Raw genomic sequence first — 23,297 nt, 5'->3', positions numbered from 1 at the left:
GGCTGAATCACTGTGAGAGGGGGCAAAACAATAGTTATAAATAGGAGTCTTGTCTTTCACACATGTGAGCAGTGTAGTACCTGGCATCGTAATCTAAAACAATCATATTATCTAACTAAATCTAGTTAGCTCGTCACTCGATAAGCGGTGAGGTAAGGTCCTCTGTTCTCAAACGACCCCTCCACAAATTTTATGCACACTTACTGACTTTAACAGCTTTAGGTAAACATTAAAATGAAATATTCACATTTGAAAATTCACAATAATAGTGTAGTTATGTTAAATTATGAAGAAAAATTTCCAAGTACACAAAGAGCAGCAAGGACCTCTCAATCCTTTCAGGGAATCATCTGAGTGAGCGTGGAACATCGAGTGTTTCTTTTGAAATGTTACTACTTCAGCAGAATGATGCACTCTTCAACTCAACCACTCTGGTTTTCAGTAGCTAGGGTTCGCTCTAACTTGAAAATGTCTATTTTACCATCTGCTAACTTTTCCCTTATATATCCAAGGTGAAGGTTGACTTTCAGAGATGGTGTAACCTTTGCCATTTATTAATTGAAAAAACAAATGTTAACATATTAATAGTTTCGTTATTCAGTCCAACAAACTGCTAATTTCTAATTAAATCTGGAAGTCTGAAGGGGGTAAAGCACGGTAGATTCTCGGGCTGGCTCAAGTTCGTATTACATACTTTGGAAACATGTTAAACCCATGGTGGTCCATGGTGGAAGGCAGTCATCTTTGCATTCCGAGTCGTACGGTCAACCTCACTGAACTCGGTTGACTCTCAGAATCCCGAGAGGGACCGACCCAAAGGGGGAATGACCCAGTGAAATGCCCAAGGAAGCTGGGAGATTTCCCACTTTGCCCCTCGGGCGGGTGGTGTACGAGGCATCTTGAACACAGCATTACTTATGCCTCCCCTGGTAGTGATAAATTACCTAGAATTTGGGGCACTGGATAACATTTTAATATATGCCACCCTGTTTATTGATCCATCACATGCATTTGATACAGCTGACCATGGACTTTTGTTGAATATATACATTATACATACACCGTTCCTGAGCATTGTCCTGTGTAGGCAGGCTTTGGTTTGTTTGGTATCAGCTATACCCAGTGTGTTCAGATGGCTGTTCTATCTCTCGGGGGGTCCCTCAAGGCTCTAGGATTGGGCCCATATTGTTCTTCTTGTTAAAAAAATGTGTGACAATGCCTTTGTCACACATGACAACTTTCCTAATGCAGCATCTATATATTATAGTACAAACTTTATATAATAGTAGGTAGCCTGCCTTTATAATATAGTTCAGGCCCATCTACCACAACTTTAGTTGGTCGTAAATGTGGACATATCTAGGTTTATGGTATTCTCTAACAAAAAACGTGGTAGTCTATATTCCATCTGAAACTGAAAACAGATTCATATGTGAAGTTATAATTTGCTTGTTGCACTCAAATATGACCAAAATGACAAACTTTTGCCAAGCCCAAGTGACAGCTGCCGCTATGTTATAGCTATAGAATATAGAAGACAATGAAAAGCACAAACCAAGTCTGACCTTTTAATTTGATATTAGGAGCGGAAAATGGCCACTTTGAATGCCAAAATCAGAGAGTATTTGGCATGGATTGTGTGTGGGCAAATTAAGAACAAACAAGTATTTAAATAACCGAAAATGCAGTGATATAATGTTCTGCTTCTCTGCAAGTTGTGGGCTGTCCTGATCTGCTGGCAGCTTTCTCTGCTCAGTTCTGCAAACACAGACGCACTCAAAGGCCAATATGCACACCCACTTCATCTTCATATTTATTTTCCAATAGATTTCCACCATTTCGCCATAATATTAAGCTAGTACAAAAGTACCACATTATGCAAATTAGTAGTACAGGGTTAGGGTTAGGGTTAGGTACTTGGCTGGTACCCGTACACTGAACCACCCTAGTTTATATTGCTATAATTTGTTTTACACAAGCTTTTGTTATTTTATAAATTGGATTGTGTATGTGTGTGTTTGTGTGTGTGTATGTTTGTGTGTATGTTTGTGTATGTGCGTGTGTGTGTGTGTGTATGTGTGTGTGTTTATGTGTGTATGTCTGTGTGTGTCTGTATGTGCGTGTGTGTGTCCGTGTGTATGTGTGTGTATGTGTGTGTGTGTGTGTGTGTGTGTGTGTGTGCATGCGTGCTGCGTGCGTGCGTGCGTGTGTGTGTGTGAGTGCGTATGTGTGTGTGTATGTGTGTGTGTGTGCGTGCGTGCGTGCTGCGTCCGTGCGTGCGTGCGTGTGTGTGTGTGTGTGTGTGTGTGTGTGTGTGTGTGTGTGTGTGTGTGTGTGTATGTGTGTGTGTGTGTGTGTGTGATTCTCAGTCTCGGTATACCTCCCAGGACAACACCGCTCATGCGGACAAAAGGCTTTTAGTCTTACTGGTCCTTCCACATGGATCACATGGAATTATTTCCTACAACAATTTTAGTTTATTTTTTGAGTATGGAACTGGACTGGACTGAGTAGTCATTACATTTGACTTGGAATTTATTACTGTTTTTGTTGTATTTTTCATGTTTCCATATCTGGAAACTTTGTTTATTTTTTTTACGCTGCTTGGGGTACTCTTGGAAAATAGATTTCAATTTCTGAATCACCTGGTCAAAAAGCTCTCAATTAATAGATATCTATCAAAAAGATACAAATGAAAGAAGACCACTTAACTGTCCAAGTGTTTCGGTAGTTCTGCTGAGAAATCTTTACGCATTGGTCTCGCCTAAACCCCGCCTACTGCCTGCACCCCATCATTGAGCTCATCCTGTTCATATTCGGGTGTAATCTTGGGGATTGTGATGGGATTGGGTTTCAAAGTACTTGTCTTCATTCCCACCGCTTCTCCCCGCTGGTCACCCGCCACCACCCCAGACCCACCTCTACCAGGGGGACCAGGCTAGGGGAGGATCCTGCCCCGCCTCCAGGGGTCAGACATGCGGGCTAGCGGCTCCATCCTGCGGCCGGTCCTTGCCCCAAATCCAATGCATCCTCTGTCTCTTGATACATTTCATGTTATTTACTTGTATCCAATTATTCAAACACTGCGTTACTTTTTTTTGTTTTCAAGTCTCTCTTAGTAGAAGGGAATGTTTTCTCTCCAGTAGTCTGTCAGTTATTTCCAAAACTGACTCATTCTGTCAAACTGCATGCAACATCATTCAAGATTCGATCATTGGTGCAATGCATATTTATATATTTTGAAATCTGTAAACCTATACTGTTAATTCCTTTTATTTATCATTTTTTTCCCAGTTTGAAGGTATTTAGGTATTCAAGGGTTATGTAAATTATGCATAGATGTTGCTCCAATTTCTTCTCCCATAGAAGCCTGTTATTATCGGCCACTCCCACCTTCAAGATGAGAAGAGCAACCGCAAAATAGCCTAGATAGACAAGTCTATGCTAATCAATCACACTAGAGCTAAAACATTAAGTGAGCTATATAGGTCGGATGTAAATAACTGTAGGCTACATATGATTTCATCATCTGACCAACTGTCCCCATCAAAGCAAGAACGCGCAAGCACATTCAAACATACAGCTGTTAATCACAGTTTTTTACTATAATAAACAGATAGTTTTTACATGTTAAGCTGGTGAATGTATTGCACAACTGCAACTGCATATGTATTCGTAGCAAACAAATAGAGTAGGAAATAGGGGTATTCGCATCAATAATGGCTAGCGTCTAAACCAGAGCATCTTCGTACGTTGGTTGTTGAGCGTCTCACCTTCGTAGGATTGCGAAGTCCTCAGTGCACCTGTCCACCACCTCTTTTAAATTCCATCGAAGCCCGTATTCTTTCTAAAAGTAGCGTAAAAACGACACCATGATGATCGAAAATCGGATAGAATCCTCAGCAGCGAGCACCGGTGTCGAGACGCGCGCACTGAGCCTTGCTTTCCCTGCCTTTTGATGAGGGGGGAAAAGCATTAAAAGACCAGTGTTTAGTACTACCATAACGACCACGTCCCACAGCGCATGAAGGCGTGAGCTAGTCTTTTGGAAACGTATGCACTTTTTTTTCTTTATTAAACGTTAATTTTGAGTGACCGAAAGGAGAATCGAAGTGGCGAAGATATGAGGAGAAGACGGAGGGAGGGGGAGCTGGAGGGAGGGATGGTGCTAGGGAGCGAGGGTGGGAGTAAGATATGGATTATGGCATTAGGTAGGCTAAGAGACACGAAGACAATATTTCTTATATTAAACCTACATTTCTATATGTATATATAACTTTGTATCAATGAAACTTTAAAAATTAGGAGGGGGAAGGATATTTCACAGAGGAGATATCCTCCCGCTTAACTCTCTTAACTGTGTGTGTGTGTGTGTGTGTGTGTGTGTGTGTGTGTGTGTGTGTGTGTGTGTGTGTGTGTGTGTGTGTGTGTGTGTGTGTGTGTGTGTGTGCGTGTGTGTGTGCGGCTGGTCGAGGCATAGGAGGAACTGTGACTGTGAGAACGTGTGATATGGTGTTTATGGAATGTATTTATAACCCTATTAGTGTTTGGCACCTCAGACGGGTAGAGAGCCTCAGAAGTCTTTGGGATGGTTTGAGATTTGGTTAAGAGGCCAATCATCAAAGCACATGGTCCTTGTCCAACTCTGATGGCTTTTCCCCGTCTGGCGAGAGCTTTTTTTTAAGTAAAAAGTAATCAAAAACAATGATTATCTAGTAATGGTTCCCACGTAGGAACAGTAACAGACTTTGAGATGTATATAAATATACTTTTTGAAATTTCTCTTGTGATAAGTTACTTGAAAGGTGTGGTGGATATACCCCTTTGTGATATGTTATAGTTATTTTAAATGTTTAGATCCTGTGTAGATCCTACTATTCAAACCAATTGTTAAAGGCCTATTGGACACACTCGGATGAGCTAGTACCAAATGCAAACTACTGTTCATAACTTTTGACACACACTTCAAGATATTTGACTGTCATGAGTAAGTGGGACCTACACATATGCACCCCTGCCTTGATGTGTTAATACATAGTTATTGACAGCCTTGATATATAGGTTTTAACAGTCTTAATGTATAGGTATTGACAGCCTTGATGTTTAGTTATTGACAGTGTTGCAGGGTCAATAATGCAAGGAATGAAATAATGCAGCTGAAATTATTAATACGTTCTACATTTCCATGAAATATTTCAAACATAATAATCAATTTGTTTGCAGACGTTAATAACCTTTAGTCCTACCAAAAATAATTCATTGATTTAATCACACAATGTTCTCCGATGCTGCACACATCCAGACCAATACCTTTTAACATTTGTCATTCATAGACCAACATTTATGCAAGCCATCAATGAATTATGAGTTTGTTTTATGCACACAGAGGAATGTTGAACTAGATACAAGACAGATTGTATTTGACAGTATGAGGAGATGTTCTAAATCAGACCCATGATCCACATCCAAATCCAAAGCTGTTATATAAACTAAATTTAGAATTGGTCAAGTTTGTGCATTGGATAGATTTAAACACTAGTCAACATTAATTGCTATAGTAATAATGTAGCGTACTAACAGTGGATTGCAATGCACTGTCTCCCCTAGACATGTTTTACAGTATGAAACTGGCTAATGCAGAACCAGCAGTTACCTAGCAACGGCCATGGAAAGAATCCATGGATCCATCATGGCCTCCACTGAACCAGTAGGAACAGCTCTGAGAGGATGATGTGAACTATGCGTAAGAGACAGACCTGAGTCGTGGTTGAATTAAAATAGGAGGACAGATAAAGAAAACTGAGGGAATGTGATGAAAACGGTGTATGTAATGGGTGAACAAATTTTGTAATTTATATTTAAAGTAGAAAATAAATTCTACAATTTATATATTGAGAAATAACATCTTGATAATAGCAAACATATAGAAAACATTCTGTTTCACTCTGTGTATGCATCTACAGAGAGAAAAGGGAGAATAAGTATTTTCTTGGGGAGGACAGAAAAGGGAGAGTTCAGAGGATGCAGAACTGGGGCATAGACATTTATGCTCCCCCTTCTCTCCTTTAGCGTAAAAAAATAAAAGTGAAAGGCCAAGTCAAATCCAATGGGACAAGAAAGGCATGCGCAATCGACCACATTACTCCTATTCCCTCTTCCCTCCACTGGCTTCCAATTTATGTCACATCAGATTTTAAGGTGCACTGCTTATCAATACGATTCTGCATGGATTTGCACTGTCCTACCTGATGGACCTTATTGTACCCTATTGTATCCCTTCTCTGCCTTAAGGGGCTGGCCTCCTTTAAATTCCAAAAAGTAGTAAGCATGAAAAAGTATGTGCTCTCATCAATCCATGAAATAGACACTGGTAATCAGGGAGGCTGACTATGCTGAAAAATTCTAATCCAAACTTACAACCAGCCTTATTACGCTCGCATTGGGCTAATGAGAGCTGAGTATCCCTGGGCTCTCATTACCGCCTAATCGACTCGTGAGCCAGCGCTAGCCCACCCCAGCTGCCGATAGATACGAGACTAGAGGTTCTCTACATGTTCCATGTTCTCTTCCATGTCCTCCCTCCCCCATCTAACCTGAAGGCTGTCTCTGTTTGAGTTTGTTGTGATGATCATTACTGCATGCTTGGCCACCCCACATGCTTGGCCCACCAGCTTGCTCACCAGCCAGCAATCACGATGGACAATCCAAATGATTATTTTTGTATATTGTATATCTATCGTTTGCTTGTATTACTACCATGTTGGTCATTTATGGCATCCATTGCACTCCTTACCATCCCTGAAAGGTTGGATCCCACTCTGCGTTCATTCTTAACAGTTATTCCTTCTGCATTAAGGAATGTTTTATTGCCCTTTGTAGGGCTTTGGATGTGTCATAAATATATGGCCTGTAAAGCAATATGAGACCGTAACTGAATATTGACAAAAAATTTCATAATATATCAATGAGAAAAATAAATAGTGTTCTGTAAAAATGGTAAATGCTGATTAGTAAATTTGTTTATTATAGATATTACTATATACTAAAGACACATTCTAACAACAACATAAAAAGGGAATATCTTGTCTGTTAAATGTAGACAAAGAGAGGCATTGCAAAAAAAGGAGTACAGGATTCAATGGAGGGGAGGAGAGAATTTTGAATTGGTCTATTAAGCTGATTTGAGTGACGGTTAGCCTGTACTTCTATGTGCTCTTTGTCAGATTGTTGTCACGTTGCTCTGTCTTCTGTACCACCTATTTGCATATGTGCTCTCATCTGCGTTTCATCTCACACTGACTCTGTAATTAGATCTAGGATAAAAGCATGTAATTTTAAGATGCAGTAGGAGTATAGCATCATATGGATGTAAGCAACAGATGATCTGATGGAAGTGCCGGTGGTAGATTTGGCACTATACTACACCATACTTCTTCGTGGCAGTTTGACAGAGGCACACAGGGAAATGGGGGGAAGGTGGGAAATCAATCAGGGGTATAAAGCTATTCACTTTTCCTTCGATAGTCTTCGCCATCTTTTATTTTCACCTATTCTCTGAGAGCAGGGGGAGAGTCCTGACTTTATAGCTGGTAAAATGTTGATGGGCTCACATTTGGCAGATGTTTCCATCGGCAATCAAGGAGCAGATGCATGATGATGAATGACCTGACCTAGTTTCCATGGCGTCTCTCCATGGTCCCCCATGACCCTGCCTTTACAAAATCCTTTCAGGTGTTAATGATTCGTGGGCAGGACTGTAAACCCCATTATATTCAACAACCATCAAGCACCCCGTTTGATGTGGGTTCCTGCACACATTCTGTGCCATAAGAATTTGTACAATAGAAGACAATATAATAATGGAAATACATAAATTGAGCGATCTTACTTTCAATGCCTAAAGTAAAAGGTAATTGTGTGGAGGCAAGCAGTTGAAATGTGGCAGCAGTGTTGGGACAGAGAAATAAACAGTATACATGTATTCAATACAATGAATTGAGTTGGGATTGTGAAGAGAATTGGGAGGAACAGGAAGGAGCAGGTCATAATGACAAGGTTACCTCATAGTGGTCATAGTCATTTAAACAGCACATTACAGATTAATGGGAAACATCCGGGTATCTGGGGGAAGGATTGTCAGAAATTAGGAAACACTTAATTGTTTGTTGTTATTGATATAGAGGATTTGAAAAGTTCTACATCAGGTCAAACGATGGCGGTAATGTGACAATAGGGATGCAAACGGCCATAAAACACCAAGAAGAAGAATGGGAAGATTTATTTCCAACAGAGGGCGCTGTTTGCAACCTTGCAGAGCCTTTGAACCAACACCAAGAATAGAAACATTGCGTCACGTCCTCTAGGATTTGTGATCATTGGCAAACCACAGAGCATCTTATGTACTATGCAAGGGAAACGCTGTAGAATTATTCGCTACGGGAGATAAATATATCATTCTAATAGCAAAGTTTAAGATTTGCCTTCACTTTTTAAATGTAGCTATCAAAGACGAATTGTCTGCTTTTAAGTAGTTTTCGAGTGAATGATATGAAGGTGAGTGGGGGTTGGGGTTGGATTTTGTGACAGTCCGTTTTGAAAAGCCTCATGACATGTCTGATGACCGTGACAACGTTTCGATATCCAAAGTGTTGTCATGTTGATCATGCAAATACTTTGTTACAAAATGTTTGTGCATCAAAATATAAAAATAATCAAGCTTTGGTCTAGGAGGGCATAGTAGTACTAAATCCACTGTGCCCCTCATATAAAAACAGACTGAGTCGTACGTTAGTTTACATACAAACATTAGACAGAAATAATTCTGCTGATTTTATAATCGTTTAAATGATACAAGAGCATATGCTAGCTTTTAGGGTTTGGTTGAGGGCTTAGGGTTAGGGCTGTTTACTATTGTGGTAAACTTAGTCTTGCTATTTCCGTTAGCAGCAGCGGAAATACACGATTAGTTCACGCAGTTAATGAAAGGCACAACATAGTTCGAGTAGATGTGTTGATCGTATCTGTAATCTTTGCTATTTGCTACTACCGGTACTCTTTCCCTATCAGGTCCTCACAGAGCAGGAGATAGATGAAGAGGGCAACTCCCAACACCATGACAACGACGACACAGAGCAGCATGAGGGGGAGACTTCCGGTCCCCCAGAGGGTGAGACACCTGCTCCCTCCTGCTTCATACAAATACTCTGTAGCAATACAAAACGTATGTATGTTGTATATTATGTATGTAAGGTGCATTTCGTTGCAATTCTCTGGGCAAATGTGATTCTGCCTTATAGGTAGGTATTTCTCTTGGCTCTGACTGAACTCTGAAGACAACACTACTTTACAATGTGCATTTTTATTTGTATGCCATTTGTCAACCATAAGCATCATCAAGTTTCATCCTCATAAGAACAACACGTTCCCTGAAAATCCAACCCTGCAACAATTCTAGCCATCTTATCAGTCTGTTTAATTGCCAACTACAGCATACTTTTGTATTCTTGCTAACTTTAGGATATGGTTTTCTTTCTGTTCGCCTATCAAACACAGCTCTACTCTTGTTCCCACGAGAGAGTGAGTGAGGGAGAGAGGGAGTGAGTGAACCTTACTTTGGGTTCCCCATACTTTTACTGAATTAGTTCCTCCAACTCACTAGGCTTTTAGTCTACACACAAGTACACATTTTGAACCACTGATGTATGTAACACAACTTAGAAATCTTTCAATGAGATGATGCAGAAATAGTCACTATATACTCTATATAGAAAAAAAAAGTTTCTATTTTAAAGTTAACCATTCTCCCCTCCTCATTTTTGTTGTTGTCTCTTAGACGGGGAAAAAGGCCATCCCAAATCAGAAGGCGGAGTCCTGTGGAAGGTGGGAGGTGGCCTGTTCACTATGACCCGGGGTGTGGTGGGGGTCACTCTCGGGGGGGTGGCCTGGGTCGGAACCAAAGGTTTCCAGATCACCAAGACTGCGGTGACCAGCGTGCCGTCGGCTGGCGTGGGTCTGGTCAAAGGCAGTTACTCTATGGTGACGGGGGGCGTCGGGGCCGTCGGGTCAGCGGTTGCCAGCAAAGTCACGACCAGAAAGAAGGACAAGGCTGACTGATGAACGACCGTGGGTGCGTGCGTGTGTGCGGGCCGCTTCTTTTTGTTTATGTGTAGCGCTTGCGCATTTTCTCCATGCGCGTTTTGTTTGCGTATGTGCAAAAGGTTGGAACGCTGATGGATGAATTTAATCGTTGATACGTGCTTGGCTGGAGCGTGAGATGTTTCATGCTAAGGGTAGGTGAAAATGCATTTTCCTGATAAATGATCCAAAAATAAGCCGGTTGCGGTCTATAGTTGGTCAAAATACTACAAATGATCTCTTTCCTAACAAAAATATAATAGTAATGGTAAAATAGCAGTGTAACCACTGTTTTATATAGGTTTAAGGATACTTAATTATTTTCAAAATGAATAGATATACATAATAATTTATTTTATACACTTGAGACCTTTATTTTATCTTAGTCCATGGAAGACCTGCCGTCGCCTCTAAGTAAGATGTGGCCTATAAAGAACGTTTCAGCCATACCTGAAATTACCTTGAAACAGTTAAATTGGCCTTAAAACCTCTTCTGCATAAAACTTGTGCCATTGTGAAATGGCTTGTGATATGGATTTGTGTTTGTTCCCAAATTTTTGTTGTCATGATTGCATGACGATGGAAGCAAAAATGTGGGTTAACCTCCTTTCAAGGAAATAAGTATCAGTGACCATTTGAACAGGAGAGACAATTCAGAAATGGCACCAGGACTGGTCGCTTTCAAATCTTTTTTATTGAATCTTAGAAAAGTATTTAAATTATCGGATTCATTTATTCCAATTCTACCATACATTCCCTTGTAGTAATGAACTGGACAACCAATCATGATCCCAACCGTGATTCAACAGCGATCTGATATGGTCTTGGATTAATATTAAGTACACCTTTTTAATGGCTTCAACATGAACTGGTTTGAGCTGGAGTATGTAAACATCACTAAACCCCAAATAATATGTTATCCCTTTGGGCTGTTTTTGTTTAAAACTTGTTTTGCAAAGAAAAATAATAATAATCACTAAAATGGTTAGTATTCATTTATTTAGAATAATTAGAGAATAGGATATTATAGAGAATTTCTTTCAAGAGGTTTTTTTCTGTGTGTGTTTTGCAGAGGGAGCTGAAAGCAATAGTACTAGATTATAATTTGTTTTTACCTTGATGAATTTTCCCAAAATTTTGTAACAATACTAAAGACAAATATATCGATATGATGTGTAAAACCATAGAATAATCTTAAATTGTTACCATATTTTCATATTGTTTACGTCAATTTAGTTTTCAAACAGAATCTTGACGTTTCCATTTCTATTCAGTTCTTTCATGTATGTATGCCAATGTAGGAAGAAAATTGTGTCAGTACACCATGTATCAATGTTACATATAGTTAAATGCTACATATCATTTAGCTGTGTTGAGCTTAATGTAGTAGTCTGCATGTTGTTCTCAATCTGAAACTATTGTGAGCTTCACCAAACCCTTTTACCATATAATTTTCTTTTAGTTGCTTTTGTTTTTATTTCTCTGTGAATGTCGGTATTTATTTATAAGTTTCAGGCACAATGTGGCCTTCACCCAGCTATCTATATCTTAGTTTTGTAATCTTTTTTAAATCCAATATTTTCCTTTCTTTCTATTTTCGTTTATCTTTCAGGCTGTTTTTGTCTATTATAGAACTATTTTTGCAGAAGGTCAGTTATGCTGTATTCTATAAAGTAAAAACTGCTGGATTCTCTGTCACGTGTCATTCATTATTTGGGTGGGAGACTGACCATTATAAAAGACTGGTTTAGCGTGCAGGACAGACATATTTGGGCATTTTTAAACCATTCTCTATTATCTAATTAAAATGCTTGGTTTTCATCTTAGAATTTACATTTTTTAGAGATATAATTTAATATAAGTTAGATATACAGGTGTAAATGACTCAATAAATGATTAAATTAAAATATAAATAAGCTTTGAGGGAGTATAATAAACGAAATAATGTGTAGTAGCAAAATAATGATGAACATTTGTGTTCTAATTTCTTATATTTTTAGGTAGATTATTCCCATTTATCATGTAGAATATAGTATGTGTTTGTGTGGGTAGTAATAAGGACAATGATCCAAAGTGATCATTGTTTCAGTGCTAAACTGAAAGTTTCCTAAGTGCAAGACAAATTCCCCTTACGGCAATAAAGGTATATGCATCTAATATACATTGAGCTTACAAAAGAACGATTTTTCAATAATTATAATGAAACATTTTATAATATAACATCGTTCTGAATAATTAAAAAAGCAGTATGCATTTATTGAGAATCGAATAAAGCTGTTGTGTTCAGAACACAACAGCCATGAGGCACACAATAAAAAAACTTGTTTTTTCAAAGCGTTCGATGGTTGCTGCTCGTCGTTCAATCAATAAGAAGAAAAAAGGAAAAAAACAACAACAACGTGACACTCTTCAGAAACATGTGCTAGCAACCAATGCACATCGAGCCTGTTATAAATGAATGATGACGTTCAGATTTTGGCCAATGAGCGGAGTGACCGGAACAGCCCTATGAAACACCTCTTACATGACGTTGCGATGACCCAAACACGCTGCTGCCATCCACTGACAGCCGGCGAAGTTTCTCAGACTTGACCGAAGTGTGCTTGTTTTGGTTTTTATTATTCCGTTTAACGGTATCAGTTGATTGATAACGCTCGTTTCTGCCTTTGTACTATAATGATGGTCTGATGAATAATCATGGTGGTGAATTCAGTACATTGGTTTCGCAAAGGGCTGCGTTTGCACGATAATCCTTCATTGCAGGAGGCCCTTAATGGAGCGGACACTGTTTGTTGTGTTTATATTCTGGATCCGTGGTTTGCTGGCTCCGCTAACGTAGGAGTCAACCGATGGAGGTCTGTGCTTTAATAACATTTTTACTCCTTTGCTGTCCCGCAGCTGCTGCCCAAATCGAAATGTCGTTTTAAATCCGATCGACTGAGATTATATTGTAATCATTTTGTGTAACGATGATCTAAAGGTGCTCAATCCACTCCGCTAGATTTTCTGATCTAGATGCATACACATTGCCTCACTATATATATTTTGTGTGTTTACGTTTTAAAACTTAACGTTATTGACAATTAGTAATTCAAATGTTAAATGGCATGAATAAACGGCAATAAGTAAAACAAATGAAGTGAGCTAAGAGTAATAACTTAGCTTGCAAGGGTTGATGTCATGTCTGAATTGATTTAAAAACATGCTGCCATTCTGCAACCTATCCTGTATTACATTATTCCCATTTCCGTTTCTGTAATAAATTACACACACACACACACGCACGCACACACACACACACACACACACACACACACACACACTTGCTGATCACCTATGACCATCTAGTTATATATCATTATCATGCAGCAGTACAATGATAGCAAATAACTGCATCTATGAATATGTTATACAATGGTAAAAAAAATATGCACATATGTGCTTAATATTGTGTAGCTCCCTATGGACACAACATTTAAAATTCGAAGTCTAACCTTGGTAAACATTGATTTCCATATATCCAAGTATATATATAGCTGTATGTATTCTCTTAGGTTTCTATTGGAGTCTTTGGAGGACTTGGACAACAGCCTGAGGAAACTGAACTCCAGGTTGTTTGTGGTTAGAGGACAGCCCACGGATGTCTTCCCAAGGCTTTTCAAGGTTTGTCAAATAATGACAAATTAATAAGCGGCCTGTGCATGATGTATTCATGTGGGCATAATGGTTTCATATTTTTGAAAAGAATGATTAAGAAGACAGCCCGTTCTTTTCAAAGCTGCTCTGAAAGCAATTTATTTTAAGAAGCATTTTTTTATATAATTGTGGAAATTCTCTTAACACCCTGACAGCATTCAATAAATAAAATGCCCTGTCCAAAAAAAAAAGATCTGGTCCATGAGGCCGTAGTTAGCCTGTCCAATCATTTAAATCATCCTACACAAAAGGACTTGATTGCCTAACTGTCCCTCTATGCACTGTGCCCGTGTACTTATTGAGCATGACCACAGTCCTCCACAAGGCTAGGCAGACCTGTTGCTAAAGCTAGCCAGCTAGACACGTGTTTTGGTGGAGGGGCTTTGGAGGGAGGCCTGAAGGGAGGGGTGGGATTTATTCATTTGAAATATCACATTTTAAATTAAATTATTAATAATTATCACATCTGTGGTAATGTTGTATTCGATGTATTCTGAAAAGTCCACTCCCTTATTCTGGTGCATTCCCTATAAGTCAACCAATAAATCTTTCTAAACCTATCCCTAACCTACACCTGAATCTTTGTTCTTTATCTCTGTCTCTTTGTTTTTAGGAGTGGAATGTCACCCGCCTGACATTTGAATATGACCCAGAGCCTTATGGGAAAGAGAGAGACGGGGCCATCATCAAGGTGGCTCATGAGATGGGCGTTGAGACCATCGTCAGAAACCTGCACACCCTCTACAACCTTGACAGGTTTGTATGACTAACACGCATCTTATGCAACGATGGAGGCGGACTACAAAACGCAGACATGTCACGACAGTACGTATCAAATGTCCCCTGTCTCGGCAAAGCATACCCCTGTCTAAACACTTACATATACGTGATGTGTAAATATCCTACTGGTAAGATGTAGGAATACGTACATTCTGCCTTCATTTATTGTGTTCATGAAGAGGATCCTGGTGATGAATAGAATATAGTATTAGACCATATGTGGATTAGCATTAGATAATCAATTTGTTTAAATTAATTGTTTGCCCTCTCAAGGGATTAAAGAAATGTCCCATTATATTACATCTATTTAGTTGATGCTTTTGTCCTAAGTAGCAAAAGCGTCTTTGTAGCGACTTTAAAATATCTCAGATAGTATTAAGGGGTTTAAGAAAAGGTTTTTAGCTAACTATTTAGTTTGTTTAGTAGTTCGGCAGTTGGCTTAGGTTGAACCCAACAAGTCTAGGAGCGCAAGTGCGTAACACTTATCCAAAATATAAATTTAAAGATATTTCTATATGCTTCACAGGATTATAGAGATGAACAACAACAGTGCTCCACTGACCTTCAAGCGTTTCCAGACCATCGTGAACAGGCTGGATCTGCCCCGGCGGCCCCTGCCAACCGTCACCCCGCAGCAAATGGAGAGGTGTAAAACACTCATAGCTAAAGACCACGATCAACAGTACAGTGTACCCTCACTGGAAGAGCTGGGTAAGAAGGCCCCTCCTAATGTTAGAGATAAGCTTTCTCGGAAATAAATGTTCTTTGTTGTCATCCTAAATGAATGTGAATGCTTCACGTTATCTTTCTGCTTGTGTGTTTGACATGCAAGGCTTCAAAACGGAAGGTCTACCTCCCGCGGTCTGGAGGGGTGGGGAGTCTGAGGCGCTGGAGAGACTGAACAAACACCTGGACAGGAAGGTCAATAACCCGTTAAGGACATGTTATCCTTAAATCTTGTCAGATTAACATTTATCCTAAAATGGGTTATTCTTGTGGTTAAGGAAGCTTAGTAACCTAGCAGTACTGCATTTACACGCTATGTTCTGTGTTGTCGTGAAAACACATACGCAAATCAACCTTGCATTATTTTACAATTGGGCAGTGTGATACCTTGGCTAGTTTAAATTGTCATGACACTCCTACTCACTGATATTGTGAAATACATTGAAATTGTACTCTGACTCAGAAATTGTTTTTCCTGGCTCAGAATGGGCCTTTGGGGGATGGCTACGCACCAGAGTAAGCATGACCAGTCCGAGTACAGCTAAGCCAATGAGTCTGTGATACACTAATTTAACGAAATCTATGCATTTTCCTTTCCTTTTATTAATTAACTTTTGATCAACAGAAATGTCTATTATTCTTGAGTTAAGGAAACCCCATTAAAAAAACCACACCCTCTCTTCCTCTCGTTCTCCATCCTTCACCTATTGCCACTCCATCAAATGTGTGCATTTAAAAAACACATTTTGCCATGATGTCGTTTTTCTACAGCACTTAAAGTACGAATGGTCTGTGAAGTTACCTGTGGAACTAAGGGAACAAAGGCTTTGAGTGTTGTCTAATGTCCACTGATAATATTCTGCTTACTCTCTCGCTCCCTTTCTGCAAGTTAAAAAGTAGATAATCAAATGTTATAGTCCATTTACTGTTCGTAAATGCAAAGATTTCCTCTGTAAACTAAACGGTGCGTTTAGTCAGAAGGGGCTTTTGTTTTAATCTGCCAGACAAACCGATTATTAAACTGTAACCAAACTAATCACCTGATCAACACACGCACAACCAACGATAACGTTGGCTTTCCTCGTTAGCCTCACCAGTTTTGCTTTGGTGGAACGTAAAATCATCTCAGTGGCTGCCAAACTATTTTCAATGTAGAAAAAAACCCTGTGACAGATTCTGTCCACATCTCTGTCTGTGCAGGCGTGGGTGGCAAACTTTGAGCCCCCTCGAGGGGTCTGCTCTTTATTCGCCAGTCCGGCGGGCCTCAGTCCCTTCCTGCGCTTCGGCTGTTTGTCCTGCCGGGTGTTTTACTACAACCTGAGAGAACTATACATGAAGGTAAAGGTGAACAACACAAGCGCACCTCTAGGGGGCATCTAGGATGATCTCCTATGTATTCAGACTCAGACTAATGAATTGACTCTCATAATTCCTCATCGTTCTGATCACGTTGTATGTCCGCTGTCTCTCGTCTGTCTCAGCTGCGTAAGCGCTGCAGTCCTCCGCTCTCCCTGTTCGGACAGCTACTGTGGAGAGAGTTTTTCTACACGGCGGCCACCATCAACCCAAACTTTGACCGCATGGAAGGAAACCCCATCTGTGTCCAGGTTCGGAAACGCTTGCTGTCAGAGTCGGGTTATTAATGACACATCTTTTAACTACAAACCCATAAACACCAGAAATGCAGCCGCCTGTCCATTTAATAGCAGCATATCTATTTAAAGATCTGCTTGAAATATAAACCAAGGTGGAGCCCTGGGCCGCTTCATTGCTACTCAGAAGTTTATTCAGCCATAACATCGCCCCCCCCCTGACCCCAGATACCTTGGGACCAGAACCCAGAAGCGTTGGCTAAATGGGCCGAAGGGCGGACGGGCTTCCCCTGGATCGACGCCATCATGACCCAGCTACGGCAGGAGGGCTGGATCCATCACCTGGCCCGGCACGCCGTGGCCTGCTTCCTCACCCGGGGAGACCTGTGGATCAGCTGGGAGAGCGGCATGAAGGTACATCCTCAGACGCATGTTCAAGCTGGTCAACTCTAGGAGCCACTTTCATCGGGCTCTTGGAACCGTTCAAGGCTCAGTTATGGTTCCACGTCGACGCAACGCAAGGACCATGTAGACGCTGCGACGCAGTCGTGAACCTGCTTTGGTTCTGCGTCGGTTTTAGTGAGAGGACCAATCGCAGCCTTGCAGCTGCGTCGCCCCCGAGGCAAGGTTATTGGGAGGCGCACGTCAGGCCCTCGCGGTGGACGCAAGGAGGGTCCGCAAGGACGTAATGGGTCTGTAAACCCCCTTGGGTTGCGTAGACGGGAACCATAAAAAGCCCTTTACAGTTCTGATGCGATACAACTTAACTCATGACTCAATCCATAAATTGAGGAAGTTATTTCACACAAATGTATTGGAATTATGGCAGGGTAATACACACACACTAGATGAATCGGTTGTTGTTTTTGGTTGTCTTTGTATCACTCCAGGTGTTTGAGGAGCTGCTGCTGGATGCTGACTGGAGTGTGAACGCTGGCAGCTGGATGTGGCTCTCATGCAGTGCCTTCTTCCAGCAGTTCTTCCACTGCTACTGTCCTGTTGGCTTTGGGCGGCGGACAGATCCATCAGGAGATTATATAAGGTTATTCTCATGCCAATAGCGCTTGTTTTTTTTCAGTATTTGCAATTTGAATGATAATTTCCTGAAGTGATCCATGGTCCTTATTCATGTGTATTTTGAAGGGAATGTTTGATTGCTGAAGACGTTAGGAATAAACCAATTCAGGTTTTCCTGTTATTGGAAAGTAATGTACGACTAAGTATGTTATGTTCCAATATCGTAACACCCCGAAGTGTTTGATTCCACTCATACCACAGTCGCTGAGATATTAGATACTTTCACCTGTAACATTATTGTTTTGTTATCGTACTATTATATATTTTTTTCAGTTGGAATTAAAATATTTTCCCGCTCAATATGCAGAGCATGTTTTATTTGTGTTGTCAAGGAAATAGTTGTATTTTACCAATGTTTTTAAAGTCGGATTTGTTGTGCATTGATTTGAAACTGTTAAAAGATAATACACAACCTTGGAACATTATTGACCAATCAGGATCAAGTATTCAACAATGCTGAGTTATGAAAATAACTCGAAAAAAATAAATGATGCAAACCATGAACCTCAAACATCAATGCTCTTTTAGGCATTACATCCCAATCCTGAAGGACTACCCAAACCGCTACATCTACGAGCCCTGGAACGCCCCCTTATCCGTCCAGAAGGCCGCCCACTGCGTGGTGGGCGTGCACTACCCCAAACCCATGATCAACCACGCTGAGGCCAGCCGGCTGAATATAGAGAGGATGAAGCAGGTCTACCAGCAGCTGTCCCATTACAGAGGCCTCAGTAAGTCCCAACTGAACCGTTCGCCTGGTCTTCATCCATATCTTACCATCATACATTTCTATTTAATAAACAGAAAATGTAATGCAAATAGTTTTCTTCATACTGCAACTTTTTTGCTGTCCTGGTTGGGGGTACTTGAAAGCAGGACATCATACATGTTAATTGATTGTGAAGGCTAAAATGTTTGTTTTGTATGGGGATAAATAAATGTTACTTTTACTCCCTGGTTACCAAAACTTAAGCTTAAGCTACATTTCTATTTTCTACTTAGTAATATGGATGTATTTGTTATCTGTGTTGCAGGTCTCCTTGCATCGGTGCCAACCATCCAGGAGGAGGCGGAGCCACCGATGACGGACGAGTCCCCGACTAGCAGTGGTCCTGGTAAGGACCTGCGTCTCGGCCTTCCAACCAGTTAGAACTGACATGAGCGTCAACATTAATGCCTCAGCAATGGGGTCTGCTTTTTTTGGTAGAAGGGTATCTCTGGTATTTTGTTTTGAAATAGACTCCTTGAGAAGTCATGTGTTCAGGGAACTTCCGGATCCAAAGTTTGGAGTAAAGTTACATTTGCATGCCATAACAACTAAGCTCTGAACATGCTGCATAGCAGGAAGGACAAAAGCAGGGTAAACCACAAACAGCCTCGCCCTTTCGGAACACAGAACAGCTGGGAAGACCTCCAAACAACTAATGCCATAGACTACTGTTCCAGTGAACGCAACAAAATTATTCTGCATCGCCATGCAACATTAAGGGCATAGGGCCATAACATTTACATTAAGGGCATTTAGCAGATGCTTTTGTCCAAATTGACTTACAACCATTCATACACACATTCACACACCGACAGCGGTGTCAACCACACGCGGCGACAGCTCGTGGGAAGCAGTTAGGGTTAGGTGTCTTCAGGGACACTGCGCGATAGGAGGTGCCGGGTATTGAACTAGCTACCTTCGGGTTACAAGTCAACCCGTTCTGCCTCCTGAGCTGCAGCCTGTTGTCCTAGAACAACTCCAAGCATGTGAAACCAAAACTTCCCCTTTCTCAAATCTTTATTTTTAGAATCCACCACTCACAACTAGAATCCACCACTCACAAGTAGAATACACTCTTAACAACTACAATCAATCTTTTAAAAGACTGAATAACCTGCCTTCTTGCTTCAGGTTCTTGCTGTATGATATGATGTATCACCGATGTACATTTTTTTTTAGTTTGAAGCCCACCCATGTATTCTGTGTATTGTGGGCTCATGTAAGACTACGATGCTGTGTTCTGCTTAGATTCTCCGGTCCATGAGCCGGCGGCCTGCCCACCAGTCCCAGCCTCCTCCAGAGCATGCATGGCCTCTCCTGCCCTAGGCCTCGACGTTTCTGCAGCACACCCTCTCTCCACATCCACACGGGGGCAGGCAGGCGGGGGGCCCGCAGCACCCCCTCGGGCCTACGCCTCCACCTCTACGGACCCCTCCGCATTCCCCGTCTCGTCCTCCGCGGCGGCCATAACCAAGTTATCCCTAGATGTACCCGCCGCGGTGTTTCTCCCCCCTCCTCCTATCCCCTTCCCATCCTCCGACCCAACCACCGGTCAAACCCCCGGCAGAGACCCAGCATCCAACCCCGCTTTCCCAAACCTCAGTCCCGCCTCAAACCCGTTCAGAGCTCTGTCTCCGCGTCCGGTTACGCTAGCGGGCCAACACGCTCCGCTTCTGGGTCAGAGGAAGAAAGGCCCGCTCCGCAAGCACCGGCGCAGCCAAAGGGCCCGTGGGGTCCCGGGATGCGTCCCGGGCTGCGTCCCGGCAGCCCTGGCGGAAGGGGGGAAGGCCCTGGACGGAGCCGGGGGCGAGGGAGAGGAGTGTTGGATGGAGGAGTGCATGGACGAGGACGAGATCCAGGACAGCCCAAATGATCAGCAGGGATAGTTGGAGGTAATGAGGCAACGTATGTGTTTGTGTGTCTCCTTGAATGGGAGTCTGGGAGTTTGCCTCTCGCTTTCTTCAGAATTATCTTTCTCCACAGTTGTTATTGGTAATCAATTGAATCCTCAGCCTGTGGATATTGGTAGTTAATTAAATCAGCCTCTACAGTCTGTATTTGTAATGATTTAACGCTCATCCTCTTCAGTTGGTATTGGTATTGATTCAATATTTCTCATCCTCTTCAGATGGAATTGGTAATGATTTAATAATTCTCAGCCGCTGCAGTTGGCATTGCTAATTAATTGAACTTTTAGCCTCTACAGTGGATATTGGTAATTACTTTAATTATTAGCCTCTACATTGGATGGTGGTAATTAGTTAAATTCTCAGCCTCTATAGTTGATATTAGTCATTAATTGAATTCTTAGCCTCTACAGTTGGTATTGGTAATTAATTGTTTGGAGTTGTCTTTGGAGGTTTGAATCTTAAATAATCATCCAAAATCAAGACTTGCTTGTTAATAGGTAATAACAATGAATGTGGTTCTTTGGCTTTAGTTATTCTTGCGGAAGCAAATAATTTTAATACTCGTTTTTGTGTTGATATTGATTTCTTCAATATCTAGTGAAACTGAAGTTGATGTTGTGGTTGCAGCCTAGCAAGTAGTGGTCCTTTCTGCTCTCTCACCACTTTGATGTTGATGATGACCTCAGCCTTACATTCATGATTTAATTTAACTATTTAACATATTTATTTCATTTGTAATTGAATGTGTAACATATTTAGCAGGCAAAACATTTTCATGGCAAAGTGTGATGACTAAACACAATTTGCAAATCTATTGAATCTTACTGAAGCATACTGGAGGTAAAGAAAAAATCAGAATTCTGTTTATGATATCAAATTCCATTTTTTTATTGGATGTTATCTATTTCCTCAACAATAAATGCTAATTACACATATATTAGAGTTGACAATTCTCTTTATGGTTTTGCTGACTTTGCTTTTGTGTTTTGTAGGTAATTCCAAGGTGAGGACAGCACTCAAAAGGAGAGATGCTGCAATACGAAATAAAGCTAGGTCGTTCCTGTTGTCCTTTTTATATAGATTTACACACAGATAATTGAAATAAATATAATACTGAGCATTCAACATCAGCAACATTCTGAGGAATGGGTAGCCGGTTTTGTTTGATTGACAATCCTGATATTTTTTAATGTTCTTAACTTGGAATTGTTTACTGTAAATAGTTTGAATCAATAACCATTATAATGATTAATGGGTATGTTTCCATAGCCATAAAATTACAGCATATTAATTCTTATTCAGGTTGAATACTCAAAAAGTGCTGATATAGTGCCAGAAATGGTATTAAATGGTATTATGTTAGGAAGGTTTGACTGAATTAATGAGGTGACATTGTCCTATCATTGGCAATATTCTATATCACAAGCAAGCTTTTTGCTTCTCTTTAGTATGGTAGAATGTGAAACTATAAGCACAGACTATTAATGCAGCTTATCTTAAGACAGTATTCATGATAAAGTATATTTACTAAGCAGCCAAAAGTGAATGCAACATATCCAGAGCAAGTTCTGGGGTAACAAAAACCTATTTTCTATCGCTTAGTATTTTGAAGTGCTGTCAGTGGTGATAATCACCTTTTACTGAGTGTATTATAATGATAACATGTTTTTCCAAATGTGTGTCTAAATTATTATCAGGGAAAATAAGGAAAGGTTTTCTGTTATATTACAATTCTATAATCTGCCAATACCATTACCACAACCATTTTCGTAATGTAGCTAAAAGGAATATTTGACTAACCTTGTAATTAATTATATTTTCAAATGTATTTCAGACCTTAATAGATCATATTATTATTATTACATGTAAACATTTATTTGTAATTATGTAAATGGGTTCTGGAGAAAATAGTTCCACTATGTCGTCCATAAACACAAAAGATAACCACATACACATAAACAGTATTAAATTCAACTGTATAATGGTATGTTTTTTTTTAAAGACTACCTTGACTTAAGTTTGATAACACATTTGAAAATATTTTGTGTCTATAGTAGTATGTTCGAGGTCTTTTTCTTAATCTGCATTTAGTGTTAAACTGTAAGAATGTCCTTTTATCTTACCCATATCCATCTATATGAAAGCCGTTTTTGTTTGGTATTCTTACTAATTAGCCATACATGTTATACAAAGGGAGTATTTTTGGTTTACTGGCCTGATCAAGTGTATGTAAAAGAGTATATGTACACCATAATCGATAGACCAACATTTTATCCAACCACGTTCAGCATTGTCTGCATAAATTATTGTGGACGCAAAAGTATATTATTAGGCACTTTATTGGAGAAAGTAAGAAAGTTATTGTTTCATTGCTCTGAGTTTGTGGTACAAATACCACCTACCTGTGAACACATCCCTTGTCTCATCAGATGCTTGTGTACATAAATTATTCTAACTTACATTGTGTATCTTCTTAAGCCATCTGGATAAGACTAAATGTTCTATTTGTGTTGTTTTGCGTTGAACTTTTTCATTAAAATTGTGGTTTTAGTAGGTTTGGTGGGTGCTCTTTTTTAGTTTTTTGTTCTTATGTAAAATAGTAAGTAGTTCCGC

At 40.3% G+C, this 23,297-nt stretch overlaps 2 protein-coding genes across 2 annotated transcripts; both read left to right on the top strand.

Annotated features, from left to right (window-relative positions):
- Nucleotides 1-8,369: 8,369 nt before the first annotated feature.
- LOC307080912 (transmembrane protein 263-A) lies at nucleotides 8,370-11,821 on the top strand. The gene is made up of 3 exons (XM_079743877.1): nucleotides 8,370-8,553; nucleotides 9,067-9,166; nucleotides 9,833-11,821. Exons 1-3 carry the CDS (start codon nucleotides 8,548-8,550, stop codon nucleotides 10,111-10,113), a joined length of 387 nt encoding a protein of 128 aa, XP_079600003.1. The 5' UTR covers nucleotides 8,370-8,547; the 3' UTR covers nucleotides 10,114-11,821.
- Nucleotides 11,822-12,719: 898 nt separating this feature from the next.
- Nucleotides 12,720-23,116, top strand: cry2 (cryptochrome circadian regulator 2). The gene is made up of 13 exons (XM_079742726.1): nucleotides 12,720-12,989; nucleotides 13,689-13,797; nucleotides 14,444-14,586; nucleotides 15,137-15,321; nucleotides 15,443-15,531; nucleotides 16,537-16,674; nucleotides 16,818-16,943; nucleotides 17,157-17,342; nucleotides 17,819-17,970; nucleotides 18,534-18,736; nucleotides 19,040-19,120; nucleotides 20,023-20,666; nucleotides 21,677-23,116. The coding sequence occupies exons 1-12, from the start codon at nucleotides 12,832-12,834 to the stop codon at nucleotides 20,658-20,660; spliced, it is 2,208 nt and encodes a 735-aa protein (XP_079598852.1). The 5' UTR covers nucleotides 12,720-12,831; the 3' UTR covers nucleotides 20,661-20,666; nucleotides 21,677-23,116.
- The last annotated feature ends 181 nt before the right edge of the window (nucleotides 23,117-23,297 follow it).

Source organism: Pollachius pollachius, assembly GCF_949987615.1.
Source record: "Pollachius pollachius genome assembly, chromosome: 9".
NCBI classification, from domain to species: domain Eukaryota; kingdom Metazoa; phylum Chordata; class Actinopteri; order Gadiformes; family Gadidae; genus Pollachius; species Pollachius pollachius.
This window is presented reverse-complemented; position numbering and strand designations above follow the sequence as displayed.

What these genes read in the sequence shown, in the direction of transcription:
- LOC307080912 (XM_079743877.1), top strand. An exon ending in GACTTCCGGTCCCCCAGAGG is followed by an intron (nt 9,167 to 9,832) that starts GTGAGACACCTG and finishes GTTGTCTCTTAG; the next exon opens with ACGGGGAAAAAGGCCATCCC.
- cry2 (XM_079742726.1), top strand. Translation starts at nt 12,832, where the DNA reads ATGGTGGTGAATTCAGTACATTGGTTTCGCAAAGGGCTGCGTTTGCAC. An exon ending in GTAGGAGTCAACCGATGGAG is followed by an intron (nt 12,990 to 13,688) that starts GTCTGTGCTTTA and finishes GTATTCTCTTAG; the next exon opens with GTTTCTATTGGAGTCTTTGG. An exon ending in ACAAACACCTGGACAGGAAG is followed by an intron (nt 15,532 to 16,536) that starts GTCAATAACCCG and finishes CTGTCTGTGCAG; the next exon opens with GCGTGGGTGGCAAACTTTGA.